This window comes from Maylandia zebra, linkage group LG8 (assembly GCF_041146795.1).
Source record: "Maylandia zebra isolate NMK-2024a linkage group LG8, Mzebra_GT3a, whole genome shotgun sequence".
In the NCBI taxonomy this organism is placed as follows: Eukaryota; Metazoa; Chordata; class Actinopteri; order Cichliformes; family Cichlidae; genus Maylandia; species Maylandia zebra.
In genome coordinates this window covers 12,023,918-12,045,955 of record NC_135174.1, presented here as the reverse complement: position 1 = coordinate 12,045,955, position 22,038 = coordinate 12,023,918, and the positions used below count along the sequence as shown (strand labels likewise).

Genomic DNA, 22,038 nt, shown 5'->3' with positions numbered 1-22,038 from the left:
CCCTGGACCAGGCGACGGACAACAAGGGACCGCTGTTGAAGGTTGCTTACGTTAGGTAGTCGTCGGCATGGCAGATTGTCGTTTTAACTTTAGGCTGATATGATCGTGTAGTTAAAGTCCTCGTTGTATCCTTGTCTATGTTTATGGATTTCCCAGGATTTCACGCATCTGCAAAGTGACTTTCAGGTGAGGATACGATAGTCCTAAACGACCGTTATATTAGAGTTTAATAAGTCGTGTAACACAAGTGGCGACCCGACATTAAGTTTTTTTAACGGTGGCGTTATAACGATACACGTTTTTTCTTTTTTTTAACTAGAGAATGTAGTAAATGATAAAAAAACAATCAAACTTACAGCTAGCTATGTATTTCTGACAAGACGAAAACTACAGTCGAGGCCACCATGCACGTGGGATACTGGGAAAACGTTTGCTAGCGCTTTACTGAGGAACAACGGTCCTGCTGGTTTGTAATAGAAATACAAAACAAATCTAGGATTAGATTAATCCTACATAGAGTTAAAAAGAAGTGTAGAATAAACTAAAACTACCTAAAATGTCATAAACCAAATTTAAAAAAATAGCTAAATGTCATCGTTAGGTATGAATACAATGTTGCCGCCTAGTAAATGTCTTTCCTCGGCTTGGAACGACATTTAAATGCTATTTAACATTTAAAGTTTGATTGTCTAATGTGGATTTGACTGTGCCTTTCGCTGCTGACACTTGTGTTTCGTAATGTTCCCAGGTAACGTTGGGAAAATGCCGTTGCACGGTAAGATTGTCGTGATTAAGCGGAGTGGAGGAGATGGGACTGAATTTCCTCTGACTGCAGCATGTTTATTTGGAAGGTTGGTAGAGTTGGCCTTTGTTTACCTTCTGTTTTAATCCCACTTACAGTAGTGTTCATACATGTAAGACACCCTCGTGTACTACAGAAAACGCATACACTTCATCAATGTTTCTCATGTTGCGATTGTGATGGGCTATAAAAACTTTACTGTTAAGCTGTTGAAGTGAAGAAACTATGTTTGTTCTCATATACAGTAGACTTTACATTGTTAGATCAAAGCTCTCAAGAAAATCCACATCAGTTTTGCACCATCTGACCGGCTGTAGCTCAGGGAGGTAGAGCTGGTCACTTACTGATCGGAAGGTTGGTGGTTCGATCCCTGGCTCCTCCAGTCTGCATGTCAAGTATCCTTGGGCAAGATACTAACCCGAACTTGCTCTCCGATGGGTCCATCGGAGTATGAATGTCGTTAGAAAGCACTATGTATAAATAAAGTGCTTGTGAGAATGGGTATGATTGGGTGAATGAGGCATGTTGTATAGAGCGCTTTGAGTACTCCGTGAGAGTAGAAAAGCGCTCTATAAGAATCAGTCTTTCTTCATGAGCCTTTAAAGATCAGCTCCCAGTTACATGTAAATATGAAGAGGTTCCACTTATCATGCAGCTGAATGCCTTCTGCTTGTGACCTTACAGGAAGCCTGACTGTGATATTCGTATTCAGCTTCCTCAAGTCTCCAAGGAGCACTGCCGGATTGACTTGAATGAGAATAAAGAGGTAAGAAAATACAAGGAGCGCGACTGCTTTAATGGCCTTAGTTTGCCGATATTTAAAAAATGATTGCTGTGGGGAATGTTTGCTTAGATGCTGTGTAATCATGTAGTTGTGCTTCTGCTTTGAAATGTTTTCATTGTTCATGTGGTGTTTCTCTCTCGCTCTGTCTTTCTGCCAGGTCATTTTGACCAATTTAAGCTCAGCAAATCCAACGCTTGTCAATGGCGAGGTTTTGCAGCAGTCTGAGCGCTTGAAGCATGGAGATGTTATAACCATTATCGACCGTTCTTTCAGGTGAGTGTGGTCTGAAAGAAACATTTTAACAACCTTTTTTCATAAGCCGTTAGACAAACGCTGAGGTAAAGGGCATTCAAGTTGCGTGTGTTGTTGGAACAGAAGTCTAATCTCTGAAATGCAACCTGCAAAAAGTCAAGGATGTGAGGAACCCGCTGAAACCGAATGTAATGCTTAAGCCCAACAATAGAGATTGACAGACCACGTGACTTTCGCGCATTGCATGCCGGTAACTCGTGGCAAAACAATCCAAATACCTGCATCAAATGCAAGCATTTGCAGCACCGCAAAACGTTCATTCTTCGGTTCCAATAAATTCTTGCTTTTTCTTTGCCCCCCAAAAAGGTATGTACAAAACGAAGGAGAACAATGCCGGTCCGTGCAAAGACAGACTTAATGAAAAGTCAAAGAAAAGGTACGAGGAAAAAAATCTAACCAGTGAAAGTGTTAGACCCTTACGAGCACACAGAGGGACAAAATACGTTAGCGTGTTGCCCAACTTCACCACGCTCATATTTATAATTATACGGTTCTTTGAGTGAGTGCATACACTCGTGAAGTTTAGTAACTTCAGGTCACTGCAACAAGCCCAGGTACAGTTTACCGACGGATGGGTGCAGGACCTTGAAATGCACCGTGTAGAAAGTAAAGACCATCGTACATATCAAAAGTTTACCAGTCTCACAAATCGTCTTCATAAATACACATTCGCTAACAGTTTATTAATAGGACCTTTGAGCTCAACGGTAATTAATTAGTAGAAGAAATAATTTCTGGTTCATTACAGAAATGTAGCAGTGACAATAATATTGTATGCTGTAATCGTACTGGGCAATTAGTGATACAAAACAACAGTTTTGTCCTGTGAATAAAAGTATATGTTTTTGTCAGTGTACCATGGTAATAACAGAAGCGAAACACAATATTGTGTCAGGACAATTTACTATTTATGCACAATAAATAAAGGAGCATAGCGCGACAATTTCTGTTCAGCGCCAGACTTGCTTGTAACCTATATCACCAATTATGTGATAAAAATGACGCATTAACTACAACAGCAGACTGACCTTTGTGGAAATGCTTGGAGCAGACTAACCTGTGAGCTGGAGTGTTCTGGGACGTTATATTTGGTCTTTGAATGGCTGCAATCCAGTCGCCTCTTTGTTACTTCGGAAACATGGCTCGAACAATTTCTCTTCAACGACGTAATCCGATAACAACCGATCTCTTTACCCGTCGGCTTTCCGTGGCTGTCATGCGACCGGCTATTGCAGTTAATAATACAACAGCTTCCTGCCATTTTTTGTGTTTCTTTTTATCGCTGTATAACTGATTTCAATTGAAAGCCTGCGTGTGCTAGTACCTCTTGCCACGAGTTCCCAGAATTTGCGGTTTTACCCCTGAGTGACGTCACATTTTCAATCTCTATACTAATATGAAATCTGTGTTGGCCGTTTCAGTTAACATGGTATTGGTTTGTTGGTTATTATTGCTAAATGCAAATTCAGGTGAGCAGCACTGGAGTTAATTTATTGTTTTTCATGTAGAGATAAAAATGAGATAATCTATCTTGTAGAAAAGTGGTGGGTAATTGGAATCTTCTGATGTGTTTAACATATTTTAAGAGCTCATAGATTATACTGCTTGCAGTGGAAATGAAACAGTCCTGTACTTAGTGTCTCCATGTTAGCATTGTCATGGTCACCCTAAAGGGCGTCTTCTATGTCTTTGCTTTTGATTATTTCAGGTTTGAGTATCCTCCGGCACAAACGCCAAAGAAGAGGTCTGCCATTGGAGGCAAACCTGAAACCCTCAAGGTAATTTTATTTATTTATTTTCCTTTTAAACCACTCTATTTCAGCCTTCCACAACTCTCTTAAAAAAGTTATTACCTTTCTAATAAATTGGATTGTTTTACTAATGGGGGCGTCTTATTCTTAGGTTCTTCAAGACCAGCAAGTGGGTGACACCCCTATTGTGGAAAAAGGAGAAAAGAGATTCTCTGAAGTGTCATCAGGTGTGATTTCTATTTAGAAACAGTCGTTTTTAGCAATGTAGCTATGTGAAGCAGCGTACACTTACTAAATATGTCTGAAAATAAGCAGACCCATGTAACCAAAGCTGTAAATGGTCTTGCAGAACAAGCAGCTAAACAGCCACTGACTGATTTGTTTTATTATTTTTTTAAGATACTTGTCTTAAAGATGGAGCCAGCCATGACAATATTCAGCGTTCCTTGGAGAAAACCGGAGAGTTGGAGTCCAAGGCAGATGATAGCCTGCTACAAGGCAAGAGCAACTCCCCCTTCAGCGACCTGTATCAAATGATCAAAAAATCTCTGGATGTCAAGACCCCTCGGAAATCTTGTGCCAGTCAGCTTGCAACGCCTTCCTCAAAGGTCGCCTCTCCAAAACCCAATTCGGTCAGAAAAGGTAGTGCCATTTTCACTGAGAGAAAAAGCACTCCTAAGAAAAGTGAAGTTCTAGCTGGACCTGGAAGTACAAACGGGGGAACCCCAGCGTCTGTGAGGAAGCAAGCGAAGGTTCCAGCTGCTGAGACGGCTGAACCCAGAGCAGAAAAGGCTGAAAATGGCAGCGTGATTGAAACGGCTTCACCTCGGAAAAGAAATGGCGCAACTCCTCAGAAGTTTACTGTAAATGAGGTTATTGAGCAAATTACAGCTGAAACACCCAAGTCGCCTGCGAGGAGGAGGAGTAAGGAAATGTCACCTGGCAAAACTCCAGTGACCAAGAACCAAGAAGAAAAAACAAAGGCATCACCCAGGAATTCAGCTGGAAAAGGTTTTCCTGCTCAAAATTGAATTATAATATTTCTGGGTGTGGCTGTATAATTGATATTGTACACTTCTGGTAGCTTGATACTAATGTACGAGCATATTTTGTTTTCATAGGAAAAGAAGTGTCCAAAAAACGCAAGAGTGGAGAACTCGGAGAAGACGTGCCCAAACAGCAAGCGAAGAGGAAACGCGTTTCCTTTGGAGGTTACCTGAGCCCAGAGCTGTTTGACAAACGGTTGCCTCCTGACTCTCCATTACGCAAGGGGGCTACCCCACGGAGGAGCTTGTCTCTCTTGAGACCCAAGCAGTCACTGCTTAGACGAGCATCCGTCATCGGCTTGCTAAAAGTAAGAATGGGCAGTTTAAAGTGACAGTATACTTGGAATGTTAAACACTTATTTAAAACATATTGTTTTCCATAGGAGGGCAGCCCACGTGCAAAAAGTCCTGCAAAAACAAAAACACCATCACCTAAGAAATCACCGAGCAAGAAAATGGCTTCTCCTAAGACTCCAACTTCTGGGAAGAAGTCTCCCAAATCCAGATCACCATCACCCAAGGCAGCATCTCCCGCGAAGAAGTCGCCCAAGTCCAGGTCCCCGTCTCCTGCAAAGTCGCCCAAGTCCAGGTCCCCGTCTCCCGCGAAGAAGTCGCCCAAGTCACCCAAGTCCGGGTCCCCATCTCCCGCGAAGAAGTCGCCCAAGTCCAGGTCCCCGTCTCCCGCAAAGAAGTCACCCAAGTCCAGGTCCCCGTCTCCCGCGAAGAAGTCGCCCAAGTCCAGGTCCCCGTCTCCTGCAAAGTCGCCCAAGTCCAGGTCCCCGTCTCCCGCGAAGAAGTCGCCCAAGTCACCCAAGTCCGGGTCCCCGTCTCCCGCGAAGAAGTCGCCCAAGTCACCCAAGTCCAGGTCCCCGTCTCCCGCGAAGAAGTCGCCCAAGTCGCCCAAGTCCAGGTCCCCGTCTCCCGCGAAGAAGTCGCCCAAGTCGCCCAAGTCCAGGTCCCCGTCTCCCGCGAAGAAGTCGCCCAAGTCCAGGTCCCCGTCTCCCGCGAAGAAGTCGCCCAAGTCGCCCAAGTCCAGGTCCCCGTCTCCCGCGAAGAAGTCGCCCAAGTCACCCAAGTCCAGGTCCCCGTCTCCCAAAGCAGCTTCTCCTACCAATAAATCACCCAAATCTAGATCTGCTTCTCCTAAAGCAACCGCGAATAAATCACCAAAATCCAAGAGCCCATCTCCTGCAAGAGGAAGATCTCCTTCTAAAGTGGAAACTCCTAAAACCAATGAACAGCAGAAAACTCAACGCAGGGCTTCAGCCCCAGGGCAGATTCCCCACGAGCAAGTTCCTGCTGGAAAAAGAAGGGCAACTGTGGGTTTGCCTGGTACTTCTCTGGAAAGTGTCCCTACTGTCGTCCTTACACCAGCTAAAACTCCCACTAATTCAGGAGTTCAGACCCCCACAGTCAAGGGGCGATTTTCTGTGTCACAAATTAGTACACCCTCTCCAATAGCTGAAGCCGACAAGGTCACTGACCAGGTTCTTTTGCCCACCGTCACCCCTAAAACACACAAGGGAAGGAAAAGCACCTCGCAGAAGACTCCAGGTGCTGCGAAGAGTGCAGTAAAGATGCACAGAAGAAGTGGCATTTCAAGAGCATCTATAAAAGGTATGATAAGTGCTGAAATGTTTGATAGCTGGTTTCAACTCTTGGTTTTTGTTCCCAGCACTAGAAATCTGTCAGTTCCAGTCAGAATGAAGTTCATTAGTGGGAGTAGCTGAAAGCTACTTGTTTTACTCATTTTCTTTTTATCATCTTTAAAAATGTAAATTTAATTTAATCTTTCAAAGCTGTTTATAATTAATTAATGCAGTTGTTGTGGAAAAAGAAATCTGATGATCACGATGAGAATGAGAAGATTAATTTTGTGTGTTTTCTTTCTTTCTTTTTTCTCTCATGTCCATCCAGTCTCCAATCCTTGGGCGCACATTGTGAAATTTGGTCAACCTAAGGCTCAAGTTGTTGCTCCACTTAAAAAAACCATTGGCCAAAAGCCTAAGAAGAGAGCAGTGCCCAAACCACAGGTACATATTGTACCAAGTACAGTTATGTTTTATGTTTATGCGTCTGTTGTTCTGAATCTTTATAATGATCTTTATCAAATCTACTTGTCTTTCCAAAACACCAATCAGACACCTGCCAGAAATCTGAAGGGCTACGTGAGCACTGGACATGCAGACTCGCCCGCCACCATTGTTGTTGGTAGAGCACACAGACAGACCGTTGTGCAGCCAACTGGTGCTGCACCAAGAGTGGTCACCAATGTTGCACTCTTCAAAAAGAACATGAAAATGGATGAAGACTTGACTGGTAAGCACCTCTCCTTCATCCGCAGCAGGTGGTGAAACTTGTGGCCAATTTCAGTTTTGTGCCTTCTTACATTGTGCTGTTTGATTTCAGGTATTTCTGAAATGTTTAAAACTCCTGTAAACGAAAGGAAGCGGAAGTCTTTAATCGATGATAACAGCGTCACAAAGACACCAGCTGGAGGTCAGAGCGCATCTGTGATGGAGCCATCTGTGCTGAGCACACCAGAGGAACCAGGTAAGCTGTGTATTTGTGGTGTTTTGATTGATTGGTAGTGAATCTTGAGTTCTGCATAGTCCAAATAAGCTGGCTGGGACATTAAATTGTTATAAAGGAAAACAAAAATATGACTTATTTACAGGTGAGATGATAGTATCTCCGCTGAGTGTTACATCTGCAGTAAAAGGCAGAAGATACAACAATGAGGCAGTCCAACGCCTCCTTGATGAAGATCAAGACGCCACCTTCATCGGCCAGATTCAGTCAGAGTCAAGTGAATGGCAGAATGCAGATTTGCAGGTGTCCACTGTAACAACTCCCAAACTGAGGCCAGAATTACCAGATTCTCTGACCGGAGTTAAGAGGATCATGAAAACGCCAAAACAGAAGGCTGAGCCTGTTGAAGATTTGAGAGGGAAGCTGTTGAAAACTCCAAAACAGAAGCCTGAAAAACAGGAGTGCCTCACTGGAGTCAAGAGGATCATGAAGACTCCGAGACAGAAAGCCGAACCTTTAGAGGACATCAGAGGGAATCTTCTGAAGACTCCCAAACAGAAGCCTGAACAGCAAGAGTGCTTCACTGGGGTTAAGAGAATATTTAGAACTCCAAAGGAGAAGGCTGAACCGCTTGAAGACCTTCAAGGGAAGATTCTGAAGACCCCCGAAGTCCCAGAAGCTGGTGATGCCAGTTTGGGTGGTGGTAAGGAGCTTCTGCAGACGCCAGCACAGTTGCAAGAATCTGACGCAAAAGGCATGAAAACTCCAAAAAGCTCTCCAGTGGTTCACCTCACTGGAGTCAAGAGAGTGATGAAGACACCTGTGGAGAAAGGTGCTCCTGTCGAAGATGTGGTTGGCGTGAAGAGGCTCATGAGAACTCCCAGGCAGAAAGGCGAACCTGTTGAGGCGAATTTCGGGCTCAAGAGACTCATGAAGTCGCCAAGGCTGAGGGGTAATGCTCCAGTGGAGGACTTCGAGGGACTTCAAGAACTTATGGAGGAGCCACTGACTGAGCCCACAGTACAACCAGAGGCAAAGGAGGTAATGCATTCAGTATTCATACAAAATACATGCCCACCAAAAAAGTCTGAACATCTGTCTGTTACTGAGTTAACTCTTATCAATGCCATTGCCTCTAATCCCTGGTTTTAGAAAGTTGTTTGGTGTGCATGGTTTAGTTTTCTAACAAGACCTCATTGTCCAAATTGGTTTTGTTCTATTTTTAGCAGGGTGAAGCTCAGATGTCTCTCGACAGCAGTGCAAACGTGGTAAAAGGTGGGTTAGGTTAACTAAAACTGTTAAATGTTTGTTCTTGGGAGCGTGGACTTGAAAAGGGTTTGATCAGTGTGACTTTCTTTTGTAATGTTGTCAAAACATATCAGCCTCCACACAGATTCAGCGTTAAACTGTTTCTTTCCCCCCTCTCTCTCTCTCCTTTTGGATGATGATGATGATGATAATAAAACATCAGATGCCATGGAAACGGTCTCTCAGGCAGATGCAGTACTTCTTGAGGAAGCTGAGGTGAAGACTGCTGTGAATGCAGATCCTGCACATGAGAAGAAATCTGTACGAGGCAGAAGGGCAAAAACGGTGGAATCTAAAGCAGCTGAGGATAAACAGGAAGAGCCTGTAATCCCTGCTCCATCCAGAGGAAGAAGAGGAAAGAAAACTGAAGCTACAGCACCACCTGCTGTTAGACAGACAAGAGGCAGAAATGCGAAGACAGCTGTTGAGCTGTCAGCAGAAGAGAATCACCTTCCTTCTCCCAAAGTTGCTCCTAAGCCAAAAAGGGGTAGAAGTGCACAGCAGTCTTCTGATGAGCCTGAAGTTGCTGCTGAAGCTGAGCGTGTTCAGAGCCACCCACTTGATGTTGAGGAGAAAGCAAATGAAAGTGCTGTGCCCAAGCGAGGAAGAAGAGCTAAGCAACCCAAAAAGTCACAGCAACGAAATGCAACTGAGGATGTTCCCCAAGATACACCAGGTATAACACTTTAGATTATTTAGTGCCTTCTCTTAGGAAGTATAACTAATAACTGAGCATGTTGCATTATGTTATTTCATTTTTATCATATGTATGTTTATAATTTATGTATAATTTTCTCCCCCTTGTTTTATCTTGCTCTTGTTTAAATTAGATGCAAATGTAGCCTGCAGTGACCAGCCTGAGGTGTTGCCAGGCAGAGCTGATGAAAACAAATCTGATGCCATGGAAACTGTTGTCCAAGCATGTCAAGCTGAAAGCTTACTTCACGTGCAGACACCAGCTTCAGTTCAGAAGAAATCTGTCCGAGGCAGAAGAGCAAAACAGGCCGAATCTGAAGAACTTGAAGATAAAAAAGAGGCAGCTGAAATTGCTGAAGATCCCATTGTGCCTACTCCAGCGAGAGGAGAAAGAAGAGGGAAGAAAATGGAAGCTGTAGCACCACCTGCAGCTAGACACACAAAAAGAGGCAGAAATGCAAAGTCTCAGGAGAGCACCTCTGAGACCTCCGCTGATGCCAGTGCCCAAGCGTCTCTGATAAACACCAGTCTGTCTGCACTCCAGACTGTTAAGCCAGTCAGAGGGAGGAGAGCAAAACAAACACCTGTTAAGCCAGCTCAACCAGAGCCTGAAACGGTTGAAACAGCAAGTGGGGAACAGAGCCAAGTGGAAAACTCTGAGCCTCAGAAGACCACTCTTCCCACTGCTGGAAAACCACGAAGAGGGAGAAAGGCAAGACAGGATACCGCTGAACAGAATGAGGTGACAGAAGAGGTGGTCAAGCAGGCAGCAGTGGAGACGAATGAGCAGTCTCAGCCTCCAGCCAGAGTAAAGAGGGGCAGAAATGCCAAACAGGATGAAGAAAAGATGAATGAGCCTGCTAAAAAAATAAAACTAACAAGAAAGTCTGAGGAGGCCCAAACGGAATTAACAGAAGCCCAAACTGTTAAAATGGTCATTTCAGAAACAACAGAACCAGCCCAGATAAGCGAACAGGCCAGTGTGGCCACGAAGCCCAGAAGAGGAGGGCGGAAAGCAAAACAAGACACAGAGAGTGTGGAATCCATTGAGGTCCAAGAGGTCCCTGTTCTCAGCACAGAAAATAAACCCAAACGAGGCAGGAGGGGAAAACCAGCTGCCGAAGAAACTAAAGCCACTGCCGAAAGTCCTGAACACAAGCCGAAGGCTGAGGAGGCGAAAAACGCTGAGCCACTTTCCTCGTCTATGAAAACTAGCAGGTCAAGGGGAGTGAGGGCTTCTGCTAAATGTGAGACTTCACAAGCCATTCCAGCCAAGAGAGCCCGCAGAGGTACAACTGTTTCTCCTGAGGAGGTCAGCACAGAATCCACAGTTTTGGTTTCCGAGCCTGCTCCCACGTCAGTGGAACCAGCAAGAAAGGGAAGACGGGGAGCATTCAAGTCCACAACAGAAGAGCCTACGACGACTACTGATCAGAAGAATCCTGAAGCTGTTGAGAGCAACGCAAAGATGCCCAAAAGATGCGTTAAGTGGAAATCACACTTGGAAGTCTTTGAGATTCCAAAGGCGACACCTGTAAAAGCAGCGCGAGGTAAGAAGTCTAAAGCTGCAGACCAAGTCAACAGTGAAAGCAAAAATGTGTCAAATGATGCCAACAAAACTGAAGAGGAGGATCTCTCAGATAAAGCTGTTGACAGTAGACCTGTTAAGAGAGTCGGACGAGGGGCGAAGACTGCTGCCAAAGTGGAACCTGCAAACAACCCAGAGAAAAACGTTGAAGCCAAAACGCAGCCTAAAACCCGCAGAGGAAGATCAGCAAACAAATAGATGTATTTGTACACATCAGTACCTTTTTAATGATAATCTATTTTTGTACTTGTGGCTTTTTTTCTCTCTCTCTCTTTTTTTTTTTAAGATTGTAATGCTTTGTAGTCCATAGTTTTATAGTGAAAAAGCTTTGCCTGAGTTCAGCAGGGAATCTTTGTTCTTAATCATTTGGTGTCAAGCTGTATTATTCTTCACTGATTCTGCAAATACTTTATGGTTCAAAAAATTGGTTATTAAATTTTTTTCTACATTAGAAAATGTGTGGAAATTGTTTTTATTTTATTAAAAAATGTTTAAATCACAATTTTTGAATGCATCTACATATTGGGTTCAGCTGGTAAATAGATGATCAGGTTAGAAGTAAACACAGTTTATAACTCAAATAGTTATTAGTGTAATAGAATTAGTGATAAAGAAAATAATAGTATGTTTAGCCTGTTATCATAGTGGGCTTTGTGACAATGTTTTAATTATAAATGTGTCCTGAGACCTCTGCTGTAACTACCTCAGAGGTTGTAATTTAAGCTCTATTCTGCAGTAGGTTTACAGTTCACCTTAAGTGAAAGGCTTAAAGGTTTCAAGCTGAAATAAATTGGCTTTAAAATGATGCATTTTATAATTCTACTTTAGAGACCTCAAGTGAAATTGGACAAATTTTAAAATATTTCTTTTTTTTTTTTTTTAAATTAATGTTAGCGTTTCTCTATGGCCTCAATGCCACCCCTTTATAAATAAACTTCCATAGACTATGCCTGCTACAGTGAGTGCTCTAGTTCAAAAGCTAAGAGGAACTGTATGATTAAAAACATGGGAGCAACCCGGACGGAGTTTGGTGACGGACTGAAAGCAAACGCGGAGTCGACGCTGGAGGGAGATTTGAGGCGCGTGGAAGGTTGTTGGCCTCAAACTTGGCTAGCGATTTTTGTGCTTCCTGCGTTTGTCGTTATAACTTATTCTTTACATCATGTCAGAGGACATTGACATAAAAACAACGCCGAGAGGGTTTCAGTGCACCCTGTGCAACGTCAATTTATCCAACTGTAAGTAACGGAAGCTAACTCAACCATATACGAGTCTGTTGAAGTGCTGTGAATGTAATAGTTTCTTTAATTTACAGATAACTAATAAAACTGCGGCTACAGTTTGAACGTTGCAGTCATTTCCGTCATAAGTTTAATGAGTGTTACCGCATACATTACTAAGTTATGTCTGCTTTATTTTCCGTAGCTTTAAAGTTTAACATTACTCAGAAAATTCGTAATTTTTTCTACAACACTGCAAAAGTCTTGATCCGAAGGATTATAGTTTCCTTCCAAGCAGCCAGACGTTCTTGCCATGTTGTAAAGTGTTGTTGCGCACTAGTTCTCCAGCCTCAAGGTTTTGTTTGTTTTGTTTTGTTTTTTTGACATGGACTGTTTTTCACTCATTTACAGTCCAGTCGTTTTACCTGACCATATTCAGAGTAATCTTTTGGTTATTATGCCGGTTAACGCATACCTTTGGCTCATTCAAAAATAAAAAAATAAACCATCTTTAAATTGTATATTTGGGCATTTTGTTACTAGCAGCATGCTGCAAAAATATATATTTTGTTCACATTTCTTTAGTTGAGTCTATGAAAACTGCCAAAGATAACACAATTTAAAAGGCACAAAATAATAAACAAGATGATTCTTAAAAAGCTATTAACCAGCACAGTGTGTCCTTAAAAAATGTCAGGCTTAAAAAAACACCCACTTATCTGTAGCAGATGTTCAATGTCTCAAAGTTAAAAAAATAAAATAAAATAAAAATACAGCAAACACTTGGCACAGGACCTGAGAGATGCATCTGCCCCGTTCCAGAGCCCGTACCTGAACTTTATTGAAGCATTATTTTTGTCCTGCAGCGGCAAGTTTGGATCAGCATCTGAAAGGGAAGAAGCATCAGACACTGAGTGGCGTGCGCGCCACTAGAAAGACCCAGGAAGACCACAGCGTGTTCGTTGGTGGCATCAATCCTGAGATCTCCCAAACTGACTTAGCGGAGTATTTTCAGCAGTTTGGGTCAGTCGCAGATGTCATCATTGACAAAGACAAGGTCAGACAACTATACCCGATCCAGATGTGCACAGTCTTAAAGCAACCCCAAATTACTGCATTTCTATTAAAGCATGACTTTATCCCTTTGCGCTCACAGGGTGTGTATGCCATCGTGCAATTCAGCGAGACAGACAGCATCCAAGCAGCTCTGTCCTGTATTGAGCATAAGCTGAAAGGCCTGAAGCTGCGCGTCAAACCTCGGGAAAAGAAGAATTTCAAGTTGATTCCCAAGAAGAAGAACGATCCCGAGAACCTCCAACAAGTTCTTGACTGCCTTAAACCCGACTTGTGTCAGTTGGTGTCTGTAAGCATCCTCTTTTAAACTTTGCTAAAATGTGTGTGTCTTTAAAAAATGACAAATACACTTGTTTGGTGCTTGTGGAGCAATGAAACTCTCGACTCTGCTAATAGACAAGTTTAGTGTAATCGAAAATATGCAGCTTTGAGAATAGACTAGACGAGCTTATAACATATATGTTTGTTAACAAAGGGACTACGGTGTTGCCCTTTGTTCCCCTCTAGGTGAACGCCCAGATGCAGCATGTTGTTGAGCAATTTCAGCTGGGAGAAAATGAAAAGAATGCCCGAAGCTTGCTGGTTCAACTCATGCAGGAGATTTTTGTAGAGTTTTTCCCAGGTGATCTTTGTAAATACCCGTACACAGGTCTTGCATGCATATTGGTGAGGGGAAAAGAGCAGAAGGAAATGTTTTTCTAACTTTTGTGGCCATATGTTGGGTGGTTTGCAGACAGCCAGATTCTCCCATTTGGTTCATCTGTCAACACGTTTGGCATCCATTCATGTGACCTGGACCTGTTCTTAGACCTAGAACACACCAAGGTGTTCCAGGCTCATGCCAAGTCAACCACAGAACAGGTTCGATGCGCACATTTGGTCACATAATATCACACATGTAGCTCGATAAAGAAGACGCCTTTGGTGAGATTCCCTCTTTCTTCAGCCAGGGGAAGGCGTGTCAGACGATGGGCGGTCTGAGGACTCTATACTGTCTGATATCGACCTGTCCACAGCCGCTCCAGCTGAGGTTCTCGACCTCGTGGCGATGATCCTGAAACGCTGCGTCCCCAGCGTGCATAAAGTCCACGTGGTCAGCAGCGCTCGTCTCCCCGTTGTCAAATTCCATCACCGTGAGCTTAACCTGCAGGGGGACATCACCATTAATAACAGGTTGGTGAGCGAATGCAATATTGTGCAGCATCTGCTGTCTTCAGCTCTGTTTTTATTTTATCTGTGAGCGTAACAGCTGTTTTTCCTCACTAGACTAGCAGTAAGAAACACCCGCTTCCTCCAGCTGTGCTCAGGGATTGATGAAAGGCTGAGGCCTCTTGTGTACACGATCCGGTACTGGGCCAAGCAGAAGCAGCTTGCCGGTAAGACGCAGCAACTTAAAACAAGATCATTGAAACGGATGCCCGTGTTTCAGTTTCCTCTGTATTTTAGGTGGTTATTTCATTTTCTGGTCAACAGATGTCAGTAGAACTTCACTGCCTCTTAGATCACTGATGCGAGAAGAATGATTTTACAATTTTATTACCTTGTTATGATGAAATAAGACGACACAAACAGCTTTTTTTCTTGTATTGCCAGTGTCGACTCATATTAAAATCTTAATGAATGTTGCTCACTGACACTACTAATTGCCTTTCTGGTGATTACCTTTACTCTTGAGCCATGGTTCTTCTATTCCAGTTGTCACAGCAGCACAACAGTTATTCGGGTTTATTAGTGAACTGTAATGATGTTATGGCTGCGTGAGTCACCGTCAGTCCGAGTGCGTAAACAAACGGGTGACAAAACCCCCCCAAAAAACTTGTGGCTGTGTTCTGATTCCTTTCTTCTTCTTAGTAATGCTGTCACATTGTGGTGTGTAGGTAATCCCAGTGGTGCCGGTCCCCTTCTGAACAACTACGCTCTCACGCTGCTGATCATCTTCTTCTTGCAAAACTGTGACCCTGCTGTCCTCCCTACAGTGGATCAGCTCAAAGACTTGGCCTGTAAGTGCTGCATCGCTTCTACACTTCACACAAGGACATTTTTGTATACTTAACCAACTAAATACAGTACTGTGCAAAAGTTTTGAGCCACCCCTCATTTCTTTATATTTTGCTTCCAAGGAGCCAGACTTGCTAATCATTTTTAAAGTGGTTTTGAGCAATAGTTCTCTGGGCTTTCTTAAGGTCTTTCAAAGCTCTTCCTTGGGCATTGGCTGCTTTTTTAAATCCTCTTCAATCCAGTTGTTGTGCCTGACAAATATCAGAGGAATGTTTCTTTGTTTATTAAGTCACTTAGAACTGAGCTGTGAGTCATCCAAGGATGAAAAAGGCACCTAATTCAAAGCAAGAACCTGTGTTGTGTCTACACATAACAAGCAACTAAGCAATTTTTAAATTTAGGCACTTTGTTACTAGCAGCCTGTCACAAAAACACATAATCTGTTCTCTTTTTATTTAGTTGAATCTATGAAAAATGCCAAAGATAACACTGTTTAATAGGAACAAAAATGAACAGAATATTAATTTTAAAGCCTGGTTTATCTCTGCACAGTGTTTGCTTAGAAAATGAGCAGACTGGACAAGGGGGGGCAAAAGAAGAAGTGGAAGGCCTAAAAAACTATCTATAGCGGGTGAACAGTATCTGAAGTCGTTAAGAAAAAAATCCAGCAAAGTTCTGACACAGGATGTGAGAGATGCACCTGACCAGTTAATCTGCCTACTGTTCACTGAAGCCTCATGAGAAATGGTCTCAGTAGAAGGGTGGCTGTCAAGAAGCCATTATTAAGAAGGAGGCACAGGGAGAAAGAACTGGGCTGAAAACCAGTGGCAATGGGTCTGATGGAGTGATGAATCCAAATGAAAAATTTTGGTTAATATCATCATTAATATGCACGGAGGTTGGTAGAGGTAGAACAGTGAGTATTTAGTGATTGTCAGAGGTGGCCAGTTAATTTACCCAAGGGTCCACATGAGGTGCTTTTGTGGGTGCACCAATAAGCTGAACTCAGTTCTGCTCAGTGTTAATTTTATGTGATTTTCTGGGAAATCACAAAGCTGGTCCTGACGGCTGCATACCTAGATTTGTACAGCTCAGTGAAAAAGGCTTTTTTGCAGCTTGGCTAACAAAGCTTTAGATATCTGTTCTGCTCATTCAAGTTCTTATATTTCTTTCTTCAAACTGTAGTAATTAAACAGCAATCTGCTTTCCCCAAGCTGAACACGCGGCTTTACCTCTGACTTAAGTAAAAAAAAAAACTACTTGTCTTTTTCTCAGTCTATTTTTGTTTTGTTTTTTGTAGCTAACAGACATTTTTTGGGACTAGCAAACACACCTCGTAAATGTTAGTTCCAATGTATATGTCCTTCAAGAAGCTTGGAGAACGATTCCTGAAGAATGCTTCAGGAAGAGAAAAAATATATTCTCGTGTATATATTTCCATTTTGATGTTCGGGGGGTTTTTGTCCTAGGGAGAGTCAAACTGTTCATGGCTCCTTCAGCGGCTCACGACCCCTTAAGATTTCTTTTTGTACCAAAACACAGGTTAAGAACATTGAGACAATCTTTGACAAAAATTAGAAATTTGACAAAGGAATAGATCAAGAGCTCAGAAACAAAATCCTTCTGATCTGGAAAGGATTATGCATGTCTTTGTTACACATAAACTGGACTACTGTAATGAACTATATGCTGAAGTTAATCAATCATCCCTTGCCTGTTTACTATTAGTCCAAAACGCTGCAGCTGCTGATTACTGAGTAGGACGAAAAAGCGAGGTCACGTTCCTCCAGCGGTGGCAGCTTTGGCTCTGGTGCATTACAGAGTCCAGTATAAAGTGGCACAGTTTGTTGTCTCGTGTTGGATACGCTCCCTGGAGATCTTTAAGGTTTGCTTCTCAATCACTCTGTGGTTGAAGTTTATTTCCAGAGAAGGCATCTCCAGCTGCCTCTCTCTTCCCGCTCCACCACAACCACCCACACATGCAGGGCCTTGGAGTAGGGGTATGTCACCAGGGTGCAGAGGAGGCTACCCCCCCCTCTGTCCCCTTCTGGCTGCCTCTGCCTCAATTTTATCCCACAACTTAGACATTCACATTATTCACACTCTCATTACACATACATATAGGATCTTGGGGGTGGGCACAATCACGGAGTCCAAAGTACCATCAGGGTGTACACTTCACCCCTGGCGTCGTTGCCCACCTCTCAATTTTAAATACACTTAGACATTGAGGGCTATCAGGAGGGGCTATGCGCTTACCTGCTGCTCCTTGGCAGGTAGCTCCATGCCCTCCTGGGTTTTAATTGCACCTTAGAACACACATGCATCAACACTACAATGAGCGGGTGGAGGGAGGTTTGGAGTCTTCTCCCACCCCCATTCTCTGCGGCCTGCTGGAGCGGGAGGGCTAGGTGGAGTTGGCCGTCCGACTGCGGTCTGGAGTGTGGGGCCTCCCTGCTGCTACGGAGTCGGGGTGGTCTGCCTCTCCCCACCGCGGGGAAAAGGGTAACACCACCTGGGTCTGGGTGCAATTCCCCCCTCCAGGGGCAAGGGTACCTAGACCCGGTTTGTAGAGTACGCTTGGGGAGTGTGATCGTGTGTACAGCGTCTCTTTATGTCTGTCTCCACGTTGGTTGAGTGTGGAGTAAGTGCATATGAGAGCATGAGGGTGGGAATGGATGTTTGTATATGTGTGTGCCTGTATGTCTGTGTCTATATGTCAGGTTGGGTGTCAGACGCCACCTCTCTGGGGACACCTCAGGCCCTCCAAGGTTTGGAGGCCTATCTCCACCCACCACCACTTCCCCTGCCGGTGGCGGACTCCCTCAGGTGTCGGTGCGTTGGTGGTTCCTTGTGTCTGGGGGTGGGCGTCCAGGTACACACCGGCTCACTCCTTGGCGGCCGCTTATCGGGGCCTGGAGCCTGGGGCTCGCTCGGGCCCCTTTGGGGGTGGGGTGCCCCCGGCCTCTCGGCCTGGGGCTCGGTCACTCAGGCACAGCTGGCGGCCGGCGGAGCTCACGGGCGCGTCACTGCAACTCCCCCTGGCTTCTGCTCCGCGGCTGCTGAGTGAACCCTCATCTGGGACTCTCCTCAGCTCTTACTGGAACAGTGGCGCAGCTGCCCCTCTGTTGGTCTTCCATGGTTTCTTGTGTTCTGGGGGCCTCTGGATGTCTGGAGTTTTGATCTCCTCCATACCTGCTTCACACCCTGGAGGACGGGGCTGTGGCCCCCCCACACTCCCTAGCAGATCGTTACATGGAGAAACCTTTGGAATGCAAGCATGCTGATCCACACAGGTATGCACACGGGTGTTCACTGCTCGTAGACCCAAATTACACCTTTCTTGGCTGCTACTTCGAAGCACATCTGTCCTGCGTGCTGCACAACAACATTGAATATTTAGTATTTACTGCTGTTTACACTTAGCTAGATTAATGCGATGGTGTTGTGTTTAGTATGTTGCTTTGTTTTTTTTGTTTTTTTGTCTTTTTTTGCTTGTTTTCTATTCTTCTCTCAACAGGTGATCCAGGAGATTTTTTTTTTTTTTCTCCCCCCCTTTCTCACTGTCCCTCTCCCCTTCTGTTTTTCCTTTCCTTCCTCTTTCTTTCTCCCTTTCCTATCTCTCACTCATGTCTGTCCCGTCTGTAACATCTGAAAATAAAATATAATAAATAATAAAAACAAAGATCGACCAAATGGACCAATACGGCAATGCCACGATGATCCATTTGGCAAAGTAAATCCATTGGGTATCCTTGTTGGTCTTCAGACAACAATTCTGATGGCTAAAGAACCAAATGGGACAGGCGGAGAAAAAAAAAAAAGAAGTTGCAGTTGCACCAAAAATTATGGGATGACCTCCCAAATGACCTCAGACAAATATGTGGCTGTTTTTAAATCTAAAATAAAGACACAGCTTTTCTGTTATGCTTTTGGAAACTTTGCCGGACCTCTGTTTGGATGATTGATTACTGTTTGGTTTTTCATGTAAACCCTGTGAATGCGTGTCTGTTTATTCGAATTTATTTTAGTGTAAAGCACTTTGGTGTCAAATATGCTATATAAATAAATTTTTCTTCCTTAAACTACTGTTTAGTTTGAATTCCCTCAACTCTCATCACTTGCACTGAGGAACAAATCTGAGTGTATGAGCACCGAGAGTTACCTGACCCTACTTTTACAATTAACTGTTTAATTTAAAGAAAAACTTTAATAAAAAACAAAATACTTCTTAATATATTTTGTCTTGCAGACAGACTAAAATGACCGTTTCTATTAAAGGTAACTTAGATAATGTATACTGTGACTTTAGCTTATGTATTAACTGTTTAACCTGTGTTAATAATTATTAACTTGATTGCAGGTGAGGAGGAAGAGTGTGTGATTGAAGGCTGGAACTGCACCTTCCCCAGTCAGCCAATTGCTGTTCCCCCCAGCAAGAACACTCAGCAGCTCTGTAAGTTAAAGTTAAAATGTAAAGAAAGAAATGTGTTAGTCAGAGATTTGCTCGCTCTAAACAAATCGTTTCTCTGTCCAGGTACCCTGCTGGCTGCCTTCTTCTCCTTTTATGCCAAGTTTGATTTTGCAAGTAGTGTTATATCTGTTAGGGAGGGCCGTTCATTTCCAATCACAGATTTCCTCAGTCAGAATAAAGAGGACGATGCTTTGCAAGAGGACCAGTCCACCAAGGCCCATCAGCAACGTCCCAAACTTGGCCCCCTAAACCTCTTAGACCCCTTTGAGCTTTCCCACAATGTAGCAGGAAACCTGAATGAACGGTGTCAGCGCAGCTTTCAGAGGGAGTGCCAAGAGGCTGAGAAGTACTGCCGCAGCCTGCAGTATCAGCGAAAATCTACTAAGGGGAAACCGTGGGGCCTGGTGCGCTTATTTAGCCCACATGGGGAAGCGACACCGTGCAAAACAGAGCAGCTGACCATCAGTATCCCGTTCAAGTCGGCCTCGCTCCCAGAACGACTGCGCGACGAACTGCACGCAGCGGGAGACGGTTTCCGGCTGCTGTGGTTTCAGAGAGTTTGCTCTGCTGTGGAGGAAGTACTGAAAAACATTCTCAAGTGTCACCTCGCTCCCTCTAAAGATGCTGTATTTGGCAAGGACTCGTCCATTTCTGCTGAGGAAATGGAAACTACACAAGCTTCTGTCACATCGTCACTCAGTGACAGCTTTGACGGTGCTGAAGCCCAAATCGAAGCCAGCCCTCTGGGTACAGTTGTTATCGGTGGCAAGAGGCCGCTGTCTTCTGGCAGTGATGCTTCGGTGTCGCCGCAAGGCAAAAAGCCAAGAATGGCGAGACGAGGGAAGCCTGAGCTCCTGGCATGGATGTGCATGCAAAAACACGTAGTGTGGGCGGGCAGGAGGAAAGTGAAACGGGAGCTGATCAAAGATGCTGACTCGAGGCCAGAGGGCAGCTGTGTGGAGCTGGAGTCCCAGGTTACGGCTTTCATCATTGAAAAAGAGCCAGAGCTCAAGGAACCCCTGGAGTTTAATGTTCAGCCCCAGATGCTGGGAGGAACAGAAAGCACAAGGGCAGTGCTCAAGTTAGAGCCGAGCAGCGACAAGACAGGAGTGTTTCAAGACTTCTTTCATTTCCTGGAAGCTTTCTTACCCAAGATGGTAGAGACATTGTTAGAAAAAGAAGAGGCTAGTGCTTAAAAGGCAATATGTTTCCCTAAATGAAAGATTTTTTTTGTATTAGTTATGAAAAAAAGATGCAGTAAATGCTGTGTAAATGAATCATTAAAAAAAGGGACAAACAGCTGTCTATTATATGTTTTTAATGGTTTTCATTCATACTGTACGTTTGTACTTCTGAGTTCTTGAATATTTCACATTTGAGGTTCTGATTGGCCCATTTTTAAGTTTAACGTGACTTAGTTTTACTGTCTTATTTTTAAAGTCATTCTGTTTGGTTTAACAGCTCCACATCTTGTTTTCAGCTGAATAAAGTCCTTTTGTAAAAACTCTTCCTCTCAACACTTTCTTTTACATAAAGAGTTGTAAAGTGTAACAAATTTGCAAAAATAGAGTTGTTTGTTTCACGGTTTTCCAGAAAGAAGCCGTTGGGCGAAGCTTTCTTTTTTTCTGTTTCCCTCGTCGGCTCTGTGCTCATATGACTTAGACAGATGAGAGTAATTATTCAGGCAGGCAGTCTTCTTTATTACAGCAGGACAAGGTGGAGCTGAGGGATGCACAGAGCTCCCATGTGCTGATTAACATCATTCATCTCACTTTTATAGGGAAATACAGATGGTCTGCTTGTGAGATAGGCCTATGGAGATAGCTGTGATGATAAAGAGTGTTGAGATGAGATAGTACATGTTAATCTGACGCTGGTTCACATTAATGACAGGATGTTTATTGTTGCCACATTATTACAGAGGAAACTGTAACGTATGACCCAGCCGGTTAGGATATTTGTGATCCCTCACGATTCACAGTGTATTTTGGGTCTGACTGCTATTTAAAAAAAGGAAACTTGTGGTAATGTGCAGTTTTGGTTTGATTTTTGGCCCATATTTCACAATCCTCCCCTCCTTCCTTTACATTTTGTAAGCAAAATAATGGAAATTGACTTATTAAAATGTGCAAACATCTGTGTTTCTGAGTAAATAAAGAAAAAACAGTAATTCTAATGAGGTCAAAAGTTAACATTTGGTGTTACCACCTTTATTCTTCAATGCATCCTGAACACTCTTACTTCTTGTCATATTTTTTAAAAATCGTCTTCAGGATTAGTTCTCCAGATGTCTTGAAGGACTTTCAAAGCTCTTCTTTGGATGTTGGCTGCCTTTTGTTCTCACTGCTTCAGTAATGTTAAAGCTCAGGCAGGTTCTGTGACAGGTCTTTGCTGATGTTTTTCTAATTCCAAAGGATATGACTTTCACATACTCGTCATCTGTTGCAGTTAGT

At 43.6% G+C, this 22,038-nt stretch overlaps 2 protein-coding genes across 11 annotated transcripts; both read left to right on the top strand.

Moving 5' to 3' along the window:
* Nucleotides 1–11,275, top strand: mki67 (marker of proliferation Ki-67). Of its 10 annotated transcripts, none has more exons than XM_076887338.1 (17): nucleotides 1–186; nucleotides 749–851; nucleotides 1,487–1,568; nucleotides 1,744–1,859; nucleotides 3,607–3,676; nucleotides 3,801–3,876; nucleotides 4,049–4,660; nucleotides 4,771–5,003; nucleotides 5,079–5,251; nucleotides 5,285–6,312; nucleotides 6,613–6,728; nucleotides 6,837–7,014; nucleotides 7,105–7,248; nucleotides 7,373–8,268; nucleotides 8,454–8,502; nucleotides 8,699–9,211; nucleotides 9,366–11,275. In XM_076887338.1, exons 2-17 carry the CDS (start codon nucleotides 763–765, stop codon nucleotides 11,015–11,017), a joined length of 6,027 nt encoding a protein of 2,008 aa, XP_076743453.1. In that variant the 5' UTR covers nucleotides 1–186; nucleotides 749–762; the 3' UTR covers nucleotides 11,018–11,275. The 10 variants fall into 10 exon arrangements, with proteins under 10 accessions (XP_076743453.1, XP_076743454.1, XP_004562453.3 ...); XM_076887339.1 differs by having other exon boundaries at nucleotides 5,079–5,437; nucleotides 5,471–6,312; XM_076887344.1 differs by having other exon boundaries at nucleotides 2–186; nucleotides 5,402–6,312.
* Nucleotides 11,276–11,833: 558 nt separating this feature from the next.
* Nucleotides 11,834–21,113, top strand: tut1 (terminal uridylyl transferase 1, U6 snRNA-specific). The gene is made up of 10 exons (XM_004562394.3): nucleotides 11,834–12,057; nucleotides 12,906–13,096; nucleotides 13,196–13,402; nucleotides 13,621–13,735; nucleotides 13,847–13,974; nucleotides 14,060–14,286; nucleotides 14,380–14,489; nucleotides 14,991–15,113; nucleotides 19,475–19,567; nucleotides 19,649–21,113. The coding sequence occupies exons 1-10, from the start codon at nucleotides 11,982–11,984 to the stop codon at nucleotides 20,779–20,781; spliced, it is 2,403 nt and encodes an 800-aa protein (XP_004562451.3). The 5' UTR covers nucleotides 11,834–11,981; the 3' UTR covers nucleotides 20,782–21,113.
* Nucleotides 21,114–22,038: the final 925 nt, after the last annotated feature.

Coding starts and splice junctions, on each gene's coding strand:
- tut1 (XM_004562394.3), top strand. CDS start 11,982: ATGTCAGAGGACATTGACATAAAAACAACGCCGAGAGGGTTTCAGTGC. Junction 13,975..14,059: donor CCAAGTCAACCACAGAACAG/GTTCGATGCGCA, acceptor CTCTTTCTTCAG/CCAGGGGAAGGCGTGTCAGA. Junction 15,114..19,474: donor TCAGCTCAAAGACTTGGCCT/GTAAGTGCTGCA, acceptor ACTTGATTGCAG/GTGAGGAGGAAGAGTGTGTG.
- mki67 (XM_004562395.4), top strand. CDS start 763: ATGCCGTTGCACGGTAAGATTGTCGTGATTAAGCGGAGTGGAGGAGAT. Junction 6,313..6,612: donor TTCAAGAGCATCTATAAAAG/GTATGATAAGTG, acceptor ATGTCCATCCAG/TCTCCAATCCTTGGGCGCAC. Junction 8,503..8,698: donor CAGTGCAAACGTGGTAAAAG/GTGGGTTAGGTT, acceptor ATAAAACATCAG/ATGCCATGGAAACGGTCTCT.